Source organism: Nerophis ophidion, linkage group LG06 (assembly GCF_033978795.1).
Source record: "Nerophis ophidion isolate RoL-2023_Sa linkage group LG06, RoL_Noph_v1.0, whole genome shotgun sequence".
In the NCBI taxonomy this organism is placed as follows: domain Eukaryota; kingdom Metazoa; phylum Chordata; class Actinopteri; order Syngnathiformes; family Syngnathidae; genus Nerophis; species Nerophis ophidion.
The window spans coordinates 20,667,312-20,687,264 of NC_084616.1; the positions used below are offsets into that span (position 1 = coordinate 20,667,312).

Sequence of the window (19,953 nt, forward strand, 5' to 3'; positions counted from 1 at the left end):
TTGTCACCCTTACGCTCCTTTCACATAATATAGTAGCCCGGAGTGTGTTCTACTGTAAGCATCACCCGGCCACTATAACACATCTACTCCCTGGCAATACTTCATCACATCCTGGGTATTTCCTCTAAGTTAATCATGTGCTGAAACCACACGTAAAAACATAGTCAACTTGACAGTCGCAACTATGATTAAAACACATTTTTTTAAAGTAGAACCGTTATTAAACGTGATGTTTTCATAGTTGGGGCATTACAAAAATCTTAAAGACCTTCTAAATAAGTTTTAAACATAATTATTGCCCTTTAAAAATGAAATAAAATCCATATTGTCACCCTTACGCTTCTTTCATAATATAGTAGCCGAGAGTGTGTTCTACTGTAAGCATCACCCGGCCACTATAACACATCTACTCCCTGGAGATACTTCATCACATCCTGGGTATTTCCTCTAAGTTAACATGTGCTGAAACCACATGTAAAAACATAGTCAACTTGACAGTCGCAACTATGATTAAAACACATTTTTGTCAAGTAGAACTGTTATTAAACGTGATGTTTTCATAGTTGGGGCATAATAAAACTCTTTAGGACCTCCAAAAAAAAGTTTTAAACATAATTATAGTCCTTTGAAAATGAAACAACATCCATATTGTCATCCTTATGCTCTTTTCACATAATATAGTAACCTTGAGTGTATTCTACAGAAGATGTAAAGTAGGTCAACTTGATTGTTGCCGTGTTAGCATATTCACCTTTATTTAAGTGATAAAAAAATCAGACAAATACTGTATTTTAATACAAGGACATAATTCAACACTTGATTTAGATGTGCAGAATATGCTGTACATTTGGGACGACTGCAATTCCAAACGAAAGAAGGAAGATTTGTCGTTGGTGATTTGGTAAGTTATTAGACGGCCTTCACCTCCTGCTGAGTGTACTACCTCGGACTTTCTGTCACGTCTGTCTCTTTAAACCCGCTGACAGCTGCCATGGTCAGGAGAGGACCAACTAGTCATGTGCTGCTGCAGTCCAGCTTCCAGGGGTTTGACATGTGCTGCGGACTCACAATCAGGTGTGTCACTCACCTTTCCTTTCTGTTCCGCACATACTTGCCAACCTTGAGACCTCCGATTTCGGGAGGGTGGGGTGGGGGGCATGGTTGGGGGCGTGGTTTCGTGGTTAAGAGGGGAGGAGTATATTTACCGCTAGATTCATAGATTCACCAAGTCAAGTATTTCATATATATATATATATATATATATATATATATAAAAGAAATACTTGAATTTCAGTGTTCATTTATTTACACATTTACACAGACATAACACTAATCTACTCATTGTTGAGTTAAGGGTTGAATTGTCCATCCTTGTTTTTCCAACCATACGCATGTACAGTAGATGGCATTATTGTCCTGTTTAAGAGGGTCACAACATTGCCGTTTGGCAGACGGACTGCTTTAGGTAGACAAAAACGGACTGCTGTTGTTGTGTGTTGTTTTACCACGCTGGGAGGACATTAATGAAACTGCCTAACAATAAACCCACATAAGAAACCAAGAACTCGCCCTCGATCATCCTACAGTTATAATGTCATTGGGCAGACACGCTCTTTATACACGTCACTCAGGTCCGCATGGAGCTGGAGGGGGCGTGGCCTCCAGCTCCACCTGAATTTCGGGAGATTTTCCGGAGAAAATTTGTCCCGGGAGGTTTTCGGAAGAGGCGCTGAATTTTGTGAGTCTCTCGGAAAATCCGGGAGGGTTGGCAAGTATGGTTCGGGTTCTTTCCCCAACTTGCGCCGCGTCGCCTCAATACGCCGACTGACATTCCGTAGGATGTGAAATGATCATTGTAACGTTCTTCTTGTGCAAACATGACGACATAATCACGTCGACTCACTTGTGTCACTTTACTAATGCTCTTGTTTGGTTTTTGGCATCGCCTCAAATGTGTTTTGTATGCTGGCAAGGAAAATGAATAATCATAAAGTGAATCTGCGCAATTTCATTTAGTCTTCATCACTGTGTCCATCATTTCACATCCTCTTATTTATAAATACTTGACACACTGATATTTGTATACAAAACATGCTTGTATTTATAAATATTTATATTTAACATTCCCATATTTAACATGTACATACATACGTATATATATATATATAAATGTTTATATATATGTATATATAGAGATGTGTATATATATGTGAATATACATACATATACATGTTTATATACATAATAATGTGACCATATATGGTCATGTCTGCTGACTACTTTCCCGCTCAACACTTTTTGAGGAAAAATGTCAAAAAAGAGTGATCAACACTGACCAATAAAGAGGCTTTTAACATTTTTGAGAAGAAGCCCCGCCCACATAATGGAAGTTGAGTCGTAACAAAAAGTATTTGCAACTAAAACATTTTTTATTCAAAAAATTCTCAAAAAAAAAATTTTGTAGTTGAGTTGAAACCAGAAAGCTATTTGCAACCAATTTTATTATACTAAAATTAAAAAGATGTAAGTTTAAGTTATAACATTTTATTAAAACAATTTTATTTAAAAAAAATTGTAGTTTAAGTTGTGACAAAAAAATTGCAACAGAAAACATATCACTTTTTTTTTAATGATTTGAGTCCTAAGAAAAAGAAAATGTATTTTATTAAAACAATTAAAAAAATTATTGAAGTTGAATTGGAACAAAAATGGATTTGCAAGCAAAAAAAATGCATTTAATAAAAAAAAATGTAAATGATTGAAGCTGAGTCATAAAATTGTCTTTGCAACCAAACAATATTTTATTAAAACAATTTGATAAAGATTGTTATAGTTGAGTCAACACAAATAAAAACATGCTACCAAAAAAATGTATCTTATAAAAAAAAATGGTTCAAATTGAGTTCAAATTTATTACACATTGAAATTGAAATTGTTTTACCTTGCAGTGTTTCACTAAGAATTTTCACAGTTGAATCAAATTTGTTAGCTGTTGCACAATGTGGTGGCTTGATCAGGTGATCAACTCACCTGATGCTGTGTAGTTGCTCGTCCAATCAGAACTTTCTAATGGAACGTTAACTACTCTAAGACAACATTACTGCTTGGTCGGCATTAATTCTCAGTATTGTGGTCCAAAAATGAAAAAGTTGACATTTGGACTCTGCACTTTATTCCAGCCAATAATAATATTGATATTAACGTCCTGTTAGAAAAAGAAGCAAGACTATACAGTGGGGCAAAAAAGTATTTAGTCAGCCACCGATTGTGCAAGTTCTCCCACTTAAAATGATGACAGAGGTCTATAATTTTCATCATAGGTACACTTCAACTGTGAGAGACAGGATGTGGAAAAAAAATCCAGGAATTCACATTGTAGGAATTTTGAATAATTTATTTGTAAATTACGGTGGAAAATAAGTATTTGGTCAACCATTCAAAGCTCTCACTGATGGAAGGAGGTTTTGGCTCAAAATCTCACGATACATGGCCCCATTCATTCTTTCCTTAACACGGATCAATCGTCCTGTCCCCTTAGCAGGAAAATAGTCCCAAAGCATGATGTTTCCACCCTCATGCTTCACAGTAGGTATGGTGTTCTTGGGATGCAACTCAGTATTCTTATTCCTCCAAACACGACGAGTTGAGTTTATACCAAAAAGTTTGACTTTGGTTTCATCTGAACACATGATATCCTCCCAATCCTTAATCAATCAATGTTTATTTATATAGCCCTAAATCACTAGTGTCTCAAAGGGCTGCACAAACCACTACGACATCCTTGGTAGGCCCACATAAGGGCAAGGAAAACGAAAACTCACACCCAGTGGGACGTCGGTGACAATGATGACTATGAGAACCTAGGGGACCGAAAGCAATGGATGTCGAGCGGGTCTAACATGATACTGTGAAAGTTGTGAAGTCAATTATATTTATATAGCGCTTTTCTCTAGTGACTCAAAGCGCTTTACATAGTGAAACCCAATATTTAAGTTACATTTAAACCAGTGTGGGAGCAGGTGGGTAAAGTGTCTTGCCCAAGGACACAACGGCAGTGACTAGGATGGCGGAAGCGGGAATAGAACCTGGAACCCTCAAGTTGTTGGCACGGCCGCTCTACCAACCGAGCTATGCCGCCCCAATCCATAGTTCAATCCTCTGCTGTATCATCCATGTATCCATTTTGGTATAAACTCAACTCGTCGTGTTTGGAGGAAGAAGAATACTGAGTTGCATCCCAAGAACACCACACCTACTGTGAAGCATGGGGGTGGAAACATCATACGTTGGGGCTGTTTTTCTGCTAAGGGGACAGGACGATTGATCCGTGTTAAGGAAAGAATAAATGGGGCCATGTATCGTGAGATTTTGAGCCAAAACCTCCTTCCATCAGTGAGAGCTTTGAATGGTTGACCAAATACTTATTTTACACCATAATTTACAAATAAATTATTTAAAATTCCTACAATGTGAATTTTTTTTCCACATTCTGTCTGTCACAGTTGAAGTGTACCTATGATGAAAATGACAGAGCTCTGTGGGAGAACTTGCTGACTAGATAGTTTTGATCCCCACTGTAGTAAGTGGATGTTCTATACAAAAGGGGTGGTTCTGTACATTCAGACAAGTAGATGATGGGTCAGTGGAATGGTGTGGAATGTTCACTTGTTCCTGTAGAAGAGGAGGAACTTCTTGAGCGGTTCTGGCAGCGGCAAGCAGAGAATCTTCTGCCTCAGCACGTTGACCAGCGGCTGCACGCGCAGGAGCTCACCCGTCTCTCTCTCCTCCTCCGCCTCCTCTTTCGCCGCCACCGCTCCTCGGGGTCTGGCGTTGGTCCTCCTGGCGCCCCTCCTCTCCCTCCGGGCGTCCTCCTCGTCCTCCGTCCTGCCGCCCTGGTTGTTGTTGCCGTCCAGAGGGGCGGGGCCGATGGCGCCGGGCGTCTGCCGCGTGGCCAAGACCAGGGTGTTGCAGCGGCGACGGTGGACGCGGCGGCGCTTGAAGCGAGGGCCGTACTTGTGCAGGCCGGCCACCGCCAGGCCTCGGCCCACGCTGAAGGAGGAGCCGCGCGTCGGCGCCTGCTTGTCTCCGTCGGCGCTCGCTCGCAGCGTGTGGCGGATGGAGAAGCGAGCCAGCTCCTGCAGCGTCCGCACCTCGTACTTTGCTGCCAGCAAAACACATTATTATTATTATCAATAATAATAACATCAGAAGTGACATTATTATTAATATTAAAGATATATTTTTATTATTAGCAATTATGTTTTATTAATATTAGACATGGTATTTGTATTATATACATATTACATTATTGATATTAGAAATATATTTTTATTATTACTATTAGAGACTACATATTAGAGATAATACATTTGTATTATTAGAGATTGTATTTTAGTGATATTAGAGCTAACATTTTTATTATAGATAACATTTTATTATTAATATTAGATTGTATATTTGTATTACTATTAGAGATTATATATTTGTGTTAATATTGAAGGTTATATATTATTAGATTATATTTTTAGAGATTATATATGTTTATTAATATTAGAGATTATATATTATTAGGGACAACATTTTTATTATACATTTTTATTAATATTAGAGATGACAACGTTTTGTTCATAGACAGGATATATTCTTAATATTGTTAGATATGATATATTATTAATATTAGAGACAACATTTTTATTAGAATAGATTACATGTTTTTAATAAATGTTATATTTGTATTATTATATTATATATTTGTATTATTAATATTACAGATTATATATTATAGATATAGTTTTGTTATTATTATTATTAATATTAAAAATGACACATTTTTATTAGAAATTATATTATTTTTGTTTTTAGAGATTATATATTAATATCATAGATGATATAAGTATTAGAGACAACATTTTAATTTTTACAATAGATGACATATTTGTGTTATTAATGTTGGATCATATTTTTGGATTATTAATATTAGATACATATTTTGATTATCATAAGTATATTTTTATTGTTATTACAGATTCTATATTCGTAGTATTATTAGAGATAATATATTATTGATATTGGAGACAACATATTTTTATATATTACATATTTTATATTATTAGATATTATATATGTTCATTAATTTTAGAGATATATTATTAGAGAAACATTTATTATATTTTTATTAATATTACAGATGACAACTTTTTATTATTAGAGAGGATATATTTTTATTATATATTATTAGAGACAACATTTTTATAATTGTAGATTACATATTTTTATTATTATTAGATTATATACTTGTATTATTAAGTCATCCATCTTCTTCAGTTTATCCGAGTTTGTGTCACGGGGTCAGCAGCCTAAGCAGGGAAGCCGAGACTTCCCTCTCCCCAGCCACTTCGTCCAGCTCCTCCCAGGGGATCCCGAGGCGTTCCCAGGCCAGCTGGGAGACATAGTCTTCCCAACGTGTCCTGGGTCTTCCCCGTGGCCTCCTACCGGTTGGACATACCCTAAACATCTTCCTAGGAAGGCGTTCGGGTGGCATCCTGACCAGATGCCCGAACCACCTCATCTGGCTTCTCTCCATGTGAAGGAGCAGCGGCTTTACTTTGAGAGCTTCTCACCCTATCTCTAAGGGAGAGTACGGCCACCGGGCGGCGGTACCTCGCCGGAGTTTATTATTAATATTAAAGATTATATATTATTATTAGAGACAACATATTTTCTTATTAAATATATTTTTAATTATTTTTAAAAATGTTTTTTTTATTAGAAATTATATTTTGTTAGTGTTAGAGATTATATATTATTAATATCATAGATGATATATTATTGGTATTAGAAACAACATGAGTGACATATTTGTGTTATTATGAGATCATCTATGATACATATTTTGTTAGCCTAAATATTTTTTTCTTGTTATTACAGATTATATATTTGTATTATTATTAGAGATAATATATTATTAATTTTAGACAGAACATTTTTATTTTTATAGATGACATATTCTTATTAGAAATATTAGATTATATATTTGTATTATTAGAGATTATGTATTTTTTATTATAATATTGGAGGTTATATATTATTATTAGATGATATTATTTTAAGAGATTATATATGTTTATTAATATTAGAGATTATATATTATTAGAGACAACATTTTTATTAATATATATTGGACTACTACTATATTATTAGAGATGACCATTTTTTTATTATTAGATAGGATATATTTGTATTATTATATATTAGAGACAACATTTTTAATATTATAGATTACATATTTATCAATATTAGATGTTATATTTTACTATTAGATTATATATATATATTTGTATTATCAATATTAGAGATCATGTATTATTAGAGACAACATGTTTTATTTTTATTAAAGACATATTTTGATCAATATTAGAAATTAATTTTTTATTAGAAATTATATATTTTGTGGTTATTATTGTTAGAGATTATATATTATTATCATAGATGATATATTAGTATTAGAGACAACATTTAAGTTATTATGGGTGACATGATTGTGTTAATATTAGATCATATATTTATAATATTTTAATATTAGATACATATTTTTATTGTTATTACAGATGATTTATTTGTATAATTATTAGAGATTATATATTATTAATATTAGAGACAGCATATTTTTATTATTATAGAGGACACATTTTATTATTAATATTAAATTATATATTTGTATTATTATTAGAGATGATATATTTGAATTATTCATATTTTTAGGTTATATATTATGATGAGATGATATTTTATACATGTTTATTAATATTAGAGATTATATATTATTGGAGACAACATTTTTATTATTATATATTTTTATTAATATTACAGATGACAACTTTTTATTCTTAGAGGATATATTTGTATTATTATTAGATTATATGTTTGTATTATGAATATTACAGATTATATATCATAAGAGACAACATATATTTATCATTATTATTATTATTAAAGATATATTTTTATTAATATTATGAATGACATTTTTTATTATTAGAAATTATATGTTTTATCATTATTAGAGATGATATATTATTAATATAAGGGACAACATTATTATTATTATTACAGGTGACATATTTGTATTATTACATAAATATTTTTATTATATATTTATATAGATATATATTTGTTAGTATTACAGATGCTGTATTTGTTTAATTATTACAGATTATATATTTCTAATATTAGAGATGAAATATTAATTACATTATTATTATTATAATTATAGGTGACATATTTGTATTATTAGTATTAGATAATATATTTTATTATTGATATTAGAGACATTTTATTACCATATAAATATATTGTTATTACGGATGATATATTTTTATTATTAGAGATTATATATTTAATATTAGAGATTAAATATTATTATAGATGAGATATTTTTATTATTAATATGAAGAGATAACATATTTTTATTAGTATTATTAGAGATGATATATTTATCTTTCACTGTACACGACCACGTACTGTCTGATCCAACAATTCATACATTTTCTCACTAGTCGCGTCATCCACGGCACCTAATAAACTGTTTCTCACAAGTACTATTATCACTGGAGGACTAGCTCAACATGCTACACTTCACACTGTAGGAGGATACAAAAAGCCAGAGCTGTTGAATGTTAGCATCGATACAAACCTGGACAGTGAGGATCTGTGATGATAGCACAGTTAAAGGCCATAGGAAGTGTGACTCACGTAGGGGAACAGCTTTGGTTCTGGCGTCCATGTTGCGTTTGGGCAGCACCAGCGGAGCGAAGGACACGGAGATGATCTTGTTGGTCTCCCAGCTGTTGGGTCCCGTGCGGGTGATCTTGGTCAGCTGCACACACACACAGCATGCATCCATGTTTTATTCAGCATTCTTGTATCTACTCCTTGATACCGCTATGGGATATCAGTCCAGTATCAGCAAAAAACAATAGTAAAATGTGAAATGTCAAATATACCGCATGTTTCTTTGTGTCTGATATCATGTGCGATACAAGCAGTGCTGCAATATTTACTTGTGTGTGAGATCATGTGCGATACATGCAGTCCTGCAGAGGGTTTTTACTTGTGTGTGATATTACGTGCGATACAAGAAGTCCTACCACGTGTTTTTTTGTGTGTGATATCATGTGCGATACAAGCAGTCCTGCATTATTTACTTGTGTGAGATCATGTGCGATACAAGCAGTCCTGCAGAGGGTTTTTACTCGTGTGTGATATTACGTGCGATACAAGAATTCCTACCACGTGTTTTTTTGTGTGTGATATCATGTGCGATACAAGCAGTCCTGCAATATTTACTTGTGTGAGATCATGTGCGATACAAGCAGTCCTGCAGAGGGTTTTTACTTGTGTGTGATATTACGTGCGATACAAGAAGTCATACCACGTGTTTTTTTGTGTGTGATATCATGTGCAATACAAGCAGTCCTGCAATATTTACTTGTGTGTGATATCATGGGCAATACAAACAGTCCTGCAAAAAGTTTACTTGTGTGTGATATAATGTGCGATACAAGCAGTCCTACAATATTTACTTGTCTTTGATATAATGTGTGATACAAGCAGTCCTGCAATATTTACTTGTGTGTGATATCATGGGCAATACAAACAGTCCTGCAAAAAGTTTACTTGTGTGTGAGATCATGTGCGATACAATCAGTCCTACAATATTTACTTGTGTGTAGTATAATGTGCGATACAAACAGTCCTGCAGAGTGTTTACTTGTGTGTGATATCATCTGCGATAAAAGCAGTCCTCCAGAGGGTTTTTACTTGTGTGTGATATCATGTGCGATACATGCAATCCTGCGAGTGTTTACTTGTGTGTGAGATCATGTGCGATACAATCAGTCCTGCAGTGTTTACATGTGTGTGATATCATGTTTGATACAATCAGTCCTACAATATTTACTTGTCTTTGATATAATGTGCAATACGAGCAGTCCTGCAGAATGTTTACTTGTGTGTGATAGAATGTGCGATACAAACAGTCCTGCGAGTGTTTACTTGTGTGTGAGATCATGTGCGATACAATCAGTCTTACAATATTTACTTGTGGGTAAAATCATGTGCGATACAAGCAGTCCGACAATATTTACTTGTGGGTGATATGTGCCAGACAAGCAGTCCTGCAGAGTGCTTACTTGTGTGTAACATAATGTGAGATACAAACAGTCCTGCAGAGTGCTTACTTGTGTGTAACATAATGTGAGATACAAACAGTCCTGCAGAGTGCTTACTTGTGTGTAACATAATGTGCGATACAAGCAGTCCTGCAGAGTGTTCACTTGTGTGTAATATAATGTGCGATACAAACAGTCCTGCAGAGTGTTTACTTGTGTGTGATATCATGTGCGATACAAGCAGTCCTGCAGAGGGTTTTTACTTGTGTGTGTGATATCGTGTGCGATACAAGCAGTCCTGCAGCATGTTTACTTCAGTGTGATATCATGTTTGATACAAGCAGTCCTGCAGCGTGTTTACTTGTGCGTGATGCCATGTTCGATACAGCAGTCCTTCAGCGTGTTTACTTGTGTGTGAGATCATGTGCGATACAACCAGTCCTACAATATTTACTTGTGTGTGATATCATGTGCGATACAATCAGTCCTACAATATTTACTTGTCTTTGATATAATGTGCGAAACAATCAGTCCTGCAGAGTGTTTACTTGTGTGTGATATCATGTGCGATACAATCAGTCCTGCAGTGTTTACATGTGTGTGATATCATGTTTGATACAATCAGTCCTACAATATTTACTTGTCTTTGATATAATGTGCAATACGAGCAGTCCTGCAGAATGTTTACTTGTGTGTGATAGAATGTGCGATACAAACAGTCCTGCGAGTGTTTACTTGTGTGTGAGATCATGTGCGATACAATCAGTCTCACAATATTTACTTGTGGGTAAAATCATGTGCGATACAAGCAGTCCGACAATATTTACTTGTGGGTGATATGTGCCAGACAAGCAGTCCTGCAGAGTGCTTACTTGTGTGTAACATAATGTGAGATACAAACAGTCCTGCAGAGTGTTTACTTGTGTGTAACATAATGTGCGATACAAGCAGTCCTGCAGAGTGTTCACTTGTGTGTAATATAATGTGCGATACAAACAGTCCTGCAGAGTGTTTACTTGTGTGTGATATCATGTGCGATACAAGCAGTCCTGCAGAGGGTTTTTACTTGTGTGTGTGATATCGTGTGCGATACAAGCAGTCCTGCAGCATGTTTACTTCAGTGTGATATCATGTTTGATACAAGCAGTCCTGCAGCGTGTTTACTTGTGCGTGATGCCATGTTCGATACAGCAGTCCTTCAGCGTGTTTACTTGTGTGTGAGATCATGTGCGATACAACCAGTCCTACAATATTTACTTGTGTGTGATATCATGTGCGATACAATCAGTCCTACAATATTTACTTGTCTTTGATATAATGTGCGAAACAATCAGTCCTGCAGAGTGTTTACTTGTGTGTGATATCATGTTTGATACAAGCAGTCCTGCAGCGTGTTTACTTGTGTGCGATATCATGTGCGATACAAGCAGTCCTGCAGCGTGTTTACTTGTGTGTGATATCATGTGCGATACAAGCAGTCCTGCAGCGTGTTTACTTGTACAAAGCTGGCAGACATCTAAATGTCCTCCAATAAACACACCATTTCTTCTGTTTTGCTAAAGTAATTTACTACGAGTAAACATGCTAGGGTATAGGCTACTATGAACTGGCAGCTACACAACAGATAAGCACACAAGCTAGACATAGGTAATAATCATTGAACAATAAAAGTTGACGTGTCGATACAAACAAGTATCAAATAATTATCGTTGCATACACATACAAAGTCTCCAAGGCAGTAACAAACGTGTCCGCATCATTCAACTTACTGCTTCATGAAACACAATTACCACTCCACTTCAATTTAAAGACAGCCCAAGTCCATTGCGGACCGTTAATAATAAACATGTTTTTAGGTGTGTAAGTGTTCCAGTTTGTCACAAACCTTTTCCTCCAGAGGCATGACCAGGACGCCGCCCACCTTGATCAGGTTCTTCATGTAGTCCTCGTGGTCCTTCTGCACGCCCGCCCCGCAGTACACCCGGTCGTACTGACGGCTCTCAGGGGGGATCTCCAGGCAGTTGCCCAACACGAAGGATGGCTCGCAGAACTCAAACCTGCGCACCCGGACACGTGATCGAGTGGATGGTGTAGCTGCTGTGAAGAGACAGAAGGTGGCGCTCCTCACTTGTCAAAGGTGTCGCTGGTGGTGATGAAGGAGTGCAGCTTCTGGTAGGCGTAGTCGATGACGTCAGCGTGTAATTCCACTCCGTGGTTCACTCCGAACGGTCCTGGAACAATTCTCAACTTTAGGGATTTGTTCCTAATCACCTTCCTTCATGTGCACTACAAGTCACTTTCTTCTTCTACACCACTGTTGCTAGGCAGACTTGGTCATCACAGGCCGGCCGGGAAACTGCTGTCAATCAATCAATCAATCAAGCAATTAATCAATTCCTTCATTGTCATTTTCATAATGACACTCAAGTCAACTTAATGTCCACTAAGGAGGACATTTACCAACTGATGATGTTTTCATAAAAACTTCCCTTGGTGTTTACACACAGACTTAAACTGGAGTGAAGATGAAGCTTCACTTCTCAACTTTAGTCCACTTCTGCTAACTTATGTCCACTTCTTATTCCAACTTTAGTCCACTTCTAACTTTAGTCCACTTCTTTTAACTTTAGTCCACTTCATCTTCTAACTTTAGTCCACTTCTTATTCTAACTTTAGTCCAGTTATTCTTTTAACTTTAGTCCACTTCTTCTAACTTTAGTCCAGATCTTCTAACTTTAGTCCAGTTATTCTTTTAACCTTAGTCCACTTCTTCTAACTTTAGTCCAGTTATTCTTTTAACTTTAGTCCATTTCTTCTAACTTTAATCCACTTCTTCTTCTAACTTTAGTCCACTTCTTCTAACTTTAGTCCACTTCTGATTTTAGTTCACTTCTTCTAACTTTAGTCCACTTCTTAATATAACTTTAGTCCACTTCTTTTTCAAACTTTAGTTCACTTCTTCGTCTTTACACCACAAACTTTAGTCCACTTCTTCTAACTTTAGTCCAGATCTTCTTCTAACTTTAGTCCAGTTATTATTTTAACTTTAGTCCACTTCTAACTTTAGTCCACTTCTTCTGATTTTAGTTCACTTCTAACTTTAGTCCACTTCTTATAACTTTAGTCCACTTCTTCTTCTCACTTTAGTCCACATCTTATTCTTTACACCACATACTTTAGTCCTCTACTTCTTGACGCCAGAGACTTTAGTCCAGTTCTTCTTGACACCAAAACGTGTTTTAGAATGAAGCAACAGCGCCTCTGCTGGTTGCAAACAAGCAGTGCACTGTGTAATGGACCACCTACCCAGGATGAGGCCCACCATGGTGCTAAGGTAGCCGGTCCCACTGCCCAGGTTGAGGAAGGAGAGCCGAGGGCGGAGGTCCAAAGCCTCCATGACTTCGGAGTAGATGCATGGAGCTGACAGGTGAATGTTTCCATGTCGCCATGCCAAGTCCTAGCAGCAACACAACACACTTCAGCCAACTACTTCCTGTTGCTCGTCAGCATGTGGGCGTGTCAGAAGTATATTGATGTGCAAACCCCGTTTCCATATGAGTGTTGGACGTAAATATAAACGGAAAACAATCATTTGCAAATAATTTTCAACCCATATTCAATTGAATGCACTACAAAGACAAGATATATGATGTTCAAACTGATAAACAAATAATCATTAACTTTGTTGAGGAATGCTCATCAAACACTTATATGAAACATCCCACAGGTGTGCAGGCTAATTGGGAACAGGTGGGTGACATGATTGGGTATAAAAGCAGCTTCCGTGAAATGCTAAGTCATTCACAAACAAGGATGGGGTGAGGGTCACCACTTTGTAAGCAAATTGTCGAACAGTTTTAGAACAACATTTCTCAACGAGCTACTGCAAGGAATTTAGGGATTTTACCATCTACGGTCCATAAAATCATCAAAAGGTTCAAAGAATCTGTAGAAATCACTGCACATAAGCGATGATATTTCGGACTATGGATCCCTCAGGCGGTACTGCATCAAAATCCGACATCAGTGTGTAAAAGATATCACCACATGGGCTCAGGAACACTTCATAAACCACTGTCAGTAATTATCGTTGGTCGCTACATCTGTAAGTGCAAGTTAAAACTCTGCTATGCAAAGCCAAACCCATTAATCAACAACACCCAGGAACGACGCAGGCTTCGCTGGGCCCGAACTCATTTAAGATGGACTGATGCAAAGTGGAAAAGTGTTCTGTGGTCTGACGAGTCCACATTTCAAATTATATTTGGAAACTGTGAACGTGGTGTCCTCCAGAAACAAAGAGGAAAATAACCATCTGGATTGTTGTAGGCGCAAAGTTTAAAAGCCAGCATCTGTGATGGTATGGGGGTGTATGTGTGCCCAAGGCAAGGGTAACTTACACATCTGTGAAGGCACCATTAATGCTGAAAGGTCCATACAGGTTTTGGATCAACATATGTTGTCATCCAAGCAACGTTATCATGGACGCCCCTGCTTATTTCAGCAAGACAAGTGCTACAACAGCGTGGCTTCGTTAAAAAAAGAGTGCGGGCTCTTTCCTGGCCCGCCTGCAGTCCAGACCTGTCTCCCATCGAAAATGTGTGGCGCATTATGAAACGTAAAATACGACAGCTCTACATAAAACAAGAATGGGAAAGAATTCCACTTTCAAAGCTTCAACAATTAGTTTCCTCAGTTCCCAGACGTTTAACTGAGTGTTGTTAAAAGAAAAGGTGATGTAACACAGTGGTGAACATGCCCTTTCCCAACTACTTTGGCACGTGTTGCAGCCATGAAATTCTAAGTTAATTATTATTTGCAAAAAAAAAAATAAAGTTTATGAGTTTGAACATCAAATATCTTGTCTTTGTAGTGCATTCAATTGAATATGGGTTGAAAGGGATTTGCAAATCATTGTATTCCGTTTATATTTACATCTAGCACAATTTCCCAACTCATATGGAAACAGGGCGTGTCAGAAATACACATACTTTAATATTGACCTACAAGTGGGCGTGTCAGAAGTTGAAATACTTCATGAAAAAAATCTGTCAATATGATAAATTATTTTACTTCGTGATGTACTCTTAGCATCTTTAAAAAGGTACAAAATGTATCAAAGCCCCACCAAGATCCTTCCATTTTACTGAATGATTATGGACTAAAATTACTACCAAAACTACACAAACATTTTAGATTTTTTAATGATTCACAAGTCTGAAAAAAGAAAAATGTATTTTTAATTCAATTAAAAAAGCAATTAATCAAATCAATTTCCTGCAACAAAAAAAAACGGTAAGCATCAAAACTCTTGAAGTCCAACAACTATGTGCAGGTATTAAAAAAAACATTACGTTCTAATCAGTAATTTTCCGCCCTGCAGAAGAGAGGGGAAACAAGCTCAACCTGTAAGTTAACCTGTAATTTTTCCATGCTATTCTGTCCACTATTCGCTCCCCACCCTGCTTCTTCTTTGTTACTGTTGGCAGAGGGCACCATGCGCAAATACTAGTAGCTCTGATGGCCTTAAATGGACTCAGCAGCACCACCTGTGGTTGTAAAGGGTGAATTACAGGTGCTCGGAGTGCAGGTGTGTGGATCACGCAGTGTGGAATATTACTGCCAAAAGGTTTAAACATGAAGAAATTGTCTAGTTTTTTTTACTTGCAAAATGTTTTTTTGATTAAAAAAAAAAAGTGTTTTTTTTTACGTGCGAATCGTTGTTTTACTTCCTAATCATTTTGTTAACGGAAGAAAATTGTTTTTTTACTTGCAAATCCTTTTGTTAATTGCAGAAAATAGTTTTTATATTTGCAAAAAATTGTTATTTTACTTGTGAGTTATGTTTTTACTTGCAAAAAGTAGTGTTTTACTTGCAAATTGTTTTTTTTATTGGAGAAAAAAAATGTTTTACTTGCAAATTGTGTTTTTTATTAAAAAAATAAATGTTCATTTTATGTGCGAATAATTTTTTTAACCAAAGAAAATTGTTTTTATACTTGCACATCCATTTTTTAAATCGCAGAATATATATATATATATATATATATATATATATATATATATATATATATATATATATATATATATATATGTTCCCTCAATCATCAGGAGATTTCTGATGACTGAGGTAACCACTCATGAAACAGTTCTGTAGAGATAAAGTATTCTTGTGATTTTTTTTCCCCCCACACATCCATATTTTGCGCTCTATCACAGTATCGAGCACTATTCTCTGGTTAATCTAATTAAGACATTTTTTGTATATATATATATATATATATATATATATATGTATATACACACATATATATACACACACATATATATATATATATATATTTATATATATATATATATATATATATATATATATATATTAGGGCTGTGAATCTTTGGGTGTCCCACGATTCGATTCAATAACGACTCCATAATATATCGATTTTTTCGATTCTCGATTCAAAAACGATATTTTTCCGACTCAAAAAGATTTTGTATTCATTCAATACATAGGATTTCAGCAGGATCTACCCCAGTCAGCTGACATGCTAGCAGAGTGGTTGATTTTTTTTAAAAAAGCTTTTATAATTAAAAAGGACACATTTTTATCAACTAATTGCAATAATGTAATTTTTTTTTAAACTATTAAACAAACCAAAAATATGACTTATTTTATCTTTGTGAAAACATTGGACACAGTGTTGTCAAGCTTATGAGATGCGATGCAAGTGTAAGCCACTGTGACACTATCGTTTTATTTTTATTTTTATAAATGTCTAATGATAATGTCAATGAGGGATTTTTAATCACTGCTATGCTGAAATTATAACTAATATTGATACTGTTGTTGATAACAGTATCAATGTTGATAAGATGTTTCCAAGATGGCGCTGCTGTAGTGGCTGCTGTTGGCAGGAGCTCTGTGCTCTTGTGTCATCCTTTTGTGTTTCCCTCTTGTTTTCATGTGTTATTATATTTTTTTGCCTTTTGGGACTGTGTGACAAGGGGTGGCACTTTCGTGACCTCTGTGGTGCTTTTTTTGTGGACTTCTGGATCTGCCTCCCGGGAGCCTTTTGGCCATGGAGACTAGCTGCTGGGTGTCTGCTATACCGGAGTCTGTTTGGAGGGACTGGAGGAGATGCGGATGAGGGGACAGGACTGCGGAGCTAGCACTGAGCTACTGGGACGGAGAGGCTTCGCGGTGTCTTGACTGGGTGAGCAGGTGTCGGACACCTCTGTCACCTTGGACGTATCCTCGCTCATCCATGCGGACTGGACACTGGCCGAGAGTGGAGTCGGCTGTCTTGGTTGCTTTGTTGGGTCTGCTCCTGTCTCTGGCCCTGCTCCCTCCACCCCAGCGGACGATGGCGTGGAACACCGCAGAGGCCACCACAGTGGATATGTTTCTTTTACTTTTTATTCATAGCTGTATGTAGAAGTGTCTGGTTGTATCTGCTGCTTTAATGTCTTTAATGTCCTCTGTGTTCTTTGATGTTTGATGTTTCCCTCTTACACACATGTAAGAGGGATGTGTTCTATGCTATAAGTTGTTTTTTTTCCCTTGGCCTCAGTCTTCACCCCCCTCTCCAGGGCCCAGGCTACAACCGATTTTTTAACTTTATTTTAATCTTCTATTTTTTTTCTCCCATTCCCCTTGTTTACCTGTATCTCATCTTTTTTGGAAGCCGGCAGACCCGTCAGCGATCCTGTTCTGTCTCCCTGTAATGTTTGTCTGATCTTGAATGGGATTGTGCTGAAAATTTTAAATTTTCATGAAGGAACTCTCCTGACGGAATAAATAAAATACTATCTAATCTAATCTAATCTAATCTAATCTAATATTCATTTTTGTTTCACTACTTTTGGTTTGTTTTGTGTCATGTTTGTGTCTCCTCTCAATTGCTCTGTTTATTGCAGTTCTGAGTGTTGCTGGGTCAGGTTTGGTTTTGGATATGGATTGCATTGTTATGGAATTGCTGTGTATTGTTTTGTTGGATTGATAAAAAAAAAAAGTGTTTTTTGTTTTTTTTTAATCGATTTTTTAAAAATCAGAATCGATTCTGAATCGCACAATGCATTCGATTCGAATCTATTTTTTCCAACACCCCTAATATATATATATATATATATATATATATATGTATATATATAAATATAAATATATTTTTTTACATGCGTATCATTTTTTATACTCACAAAAAAATTATTGTACTTGCAGAAAATTGTTTTCATACTTGTAAATTGTTTTTTTTGCAAAAAAATATGATTTCACTTGCGAATCGTGTTTTAAATTGAATAAAATGATTTTTATACTTGTGAATTATGTTTTTGTTTGCAGAAAGTTTTTTTTTTTGACTAGTGAATTGTTGTACTTGCAGAAAATTATTTTTTTTAACTTGCGAATCGTTTTTATACTAGCAGAATATTGTTTTGAAATGTCTCTCTGCATTTGACCCATCCCCTGGGATTTGAGGGGAGCAGTGAGCAGCAGCGGTGGCCGCGCTCGGGAATCATTTTGGGGATTTGACCCCGAATTCCAACCCTTGATGCTGAGTGTCAAGCAGGGAGATAATGGGTTCTATTTTTATAGTCTTTGGTATGACTCGGCCGGGGTTTGAACTCACGACCTACCGATATCAGGGCGGACACTTAACCACGTGCGAATCCTTTTTTAACCTACAGAAGTTATTGTACTTGCAGACATTTTTCTTTTTACTTGTGAATCATGTTTTTTACTTGCAGAAAATTGGTATTTTTTTTTATTGCGAATCCTTTTTTTTAACGGAACTGAAAAAAAAAAAGTCACTGTCGTGTGGAGGAAACACCTGCTGTGCGTGCAAACATGCGATGTTGTCCCGTAGAAAACCAACGCAGACGCGGACATCGCCAATCAAACCCTGCTCACCTTGTAAGCGTTCTCCCTGTACTCGTCCAGGTAGTAGTCGGCACGGTCAATGGCGCGGAAAGCCCGCTCTACCAGGTCTGAGCGGATGTAGTAAGCCTCTTTCAGGTTGTCAATCAAGTCGTCGTTGTCCTCCCCGGCACTCACAGCTCCGCCCATGATGCCTGAAGAAGAAGTAGTTGTACTTTACCGTGCAAAGACTGAACAACATTCTCTACTCGTGGACTATTTTGGCTCTTTCCAAAACTTCAGCGCTCGAAGATACATGTGTGGAGTAACAAATAGGATTACAACATTTCAGCATTAGATTTGTGTTCAATGACAGTAAGTGTTTTGTTCTGGAATTGTTCATGTTCAACAAAGAATTTGTCCAGAGAAAAACTACCTTCTTTTTAAGCATGTGTTTAAGTACTTAAATAAGGTTGGATTACGATGCAGAAAGAGCTTTTGCTGCTACCGAAAGAAGAAGAGTACAAGAGAGAGAGAGAGAGAGACAAACAACAACCAAGCTGAAAGGCTTTGAAGGGAGGAGCTCGGGCAAAATGTCTCAACCCATACTAGCACAACCAGGAATGTTTTTGCTTAAACATTGGGCAAGGCTGTTAACATTAATTATTATTTTTGCTTTTTATGTTTATTGTTACATTTTCTATTAAACCCCCAATATTTACTTTTTAAATTCGATCTCAATTCTGTACACTGCTGCTGGAATTTTAATTTTCCTGAGAGAACTATATCTATCTATCTACAAACCCCATTTCCATATGAGTTGGGAAAGTGTGTTGTATATAAATATAAACGGAATACAATGCTTTGCAAATCATTTTCAACCCATATTCAGTTGAATATGCTACAAAGACAACATATTTGATGTTCAAAATG

General features: G+C 36.1%; 1 protein-coding gene across 2 annotated transcripts in view; it reads right to left on the reverse strand.

The window, feature by feature from the left end:
* Positions 1 to 4,410: 4,410 nt before the first annotated feature.
* LOC133554355 (protein-L-isoaspartate O-methyltransferase domain-containing protein 2-like) overlaps positions 4,411 to 19,953 on the reverse strand; it is a 29,373-nt gene continuing 13,830 nt past the window's right edge. For both annotated transcript variants that reach the window (XM_061902977.1, XM_061902976.1), the window contains 6 exons: positions 19,075 to 19,235; positions 13,476 to 13,626; positions 12,298 to 12,400; positions 12,055 to 12,226; positions 8,752 to 8,875; positions 4,411 to 5,161 (listed from right to left, as the gene is read on the reverse strand). In XM_061902977.1, coding sequence (XP_061758961.1) covers positions 4,662 to 5,161; positions 8,752 to 8,875; positions 12,055 to 12,226; positions 12,298 to 12,400; positions 13,476 to 13,626; positions 19,075 to 19,230 — 1,206 coding nt within the window. In that variant the 5' untranslated portion in view covers positions 19,231 to 19,235 and the 3' untranslated portion in view covers positions 4,411 to 4,661. The remainder of the gene's footprint in view (positions 5,162 to 8,751; positions 8,876 to 12,054; positions 12,227 to 12,297; positions 12,401 to 13,475; positions 13,627 to 19,074; positions 19,236 to 19,953) is intronic.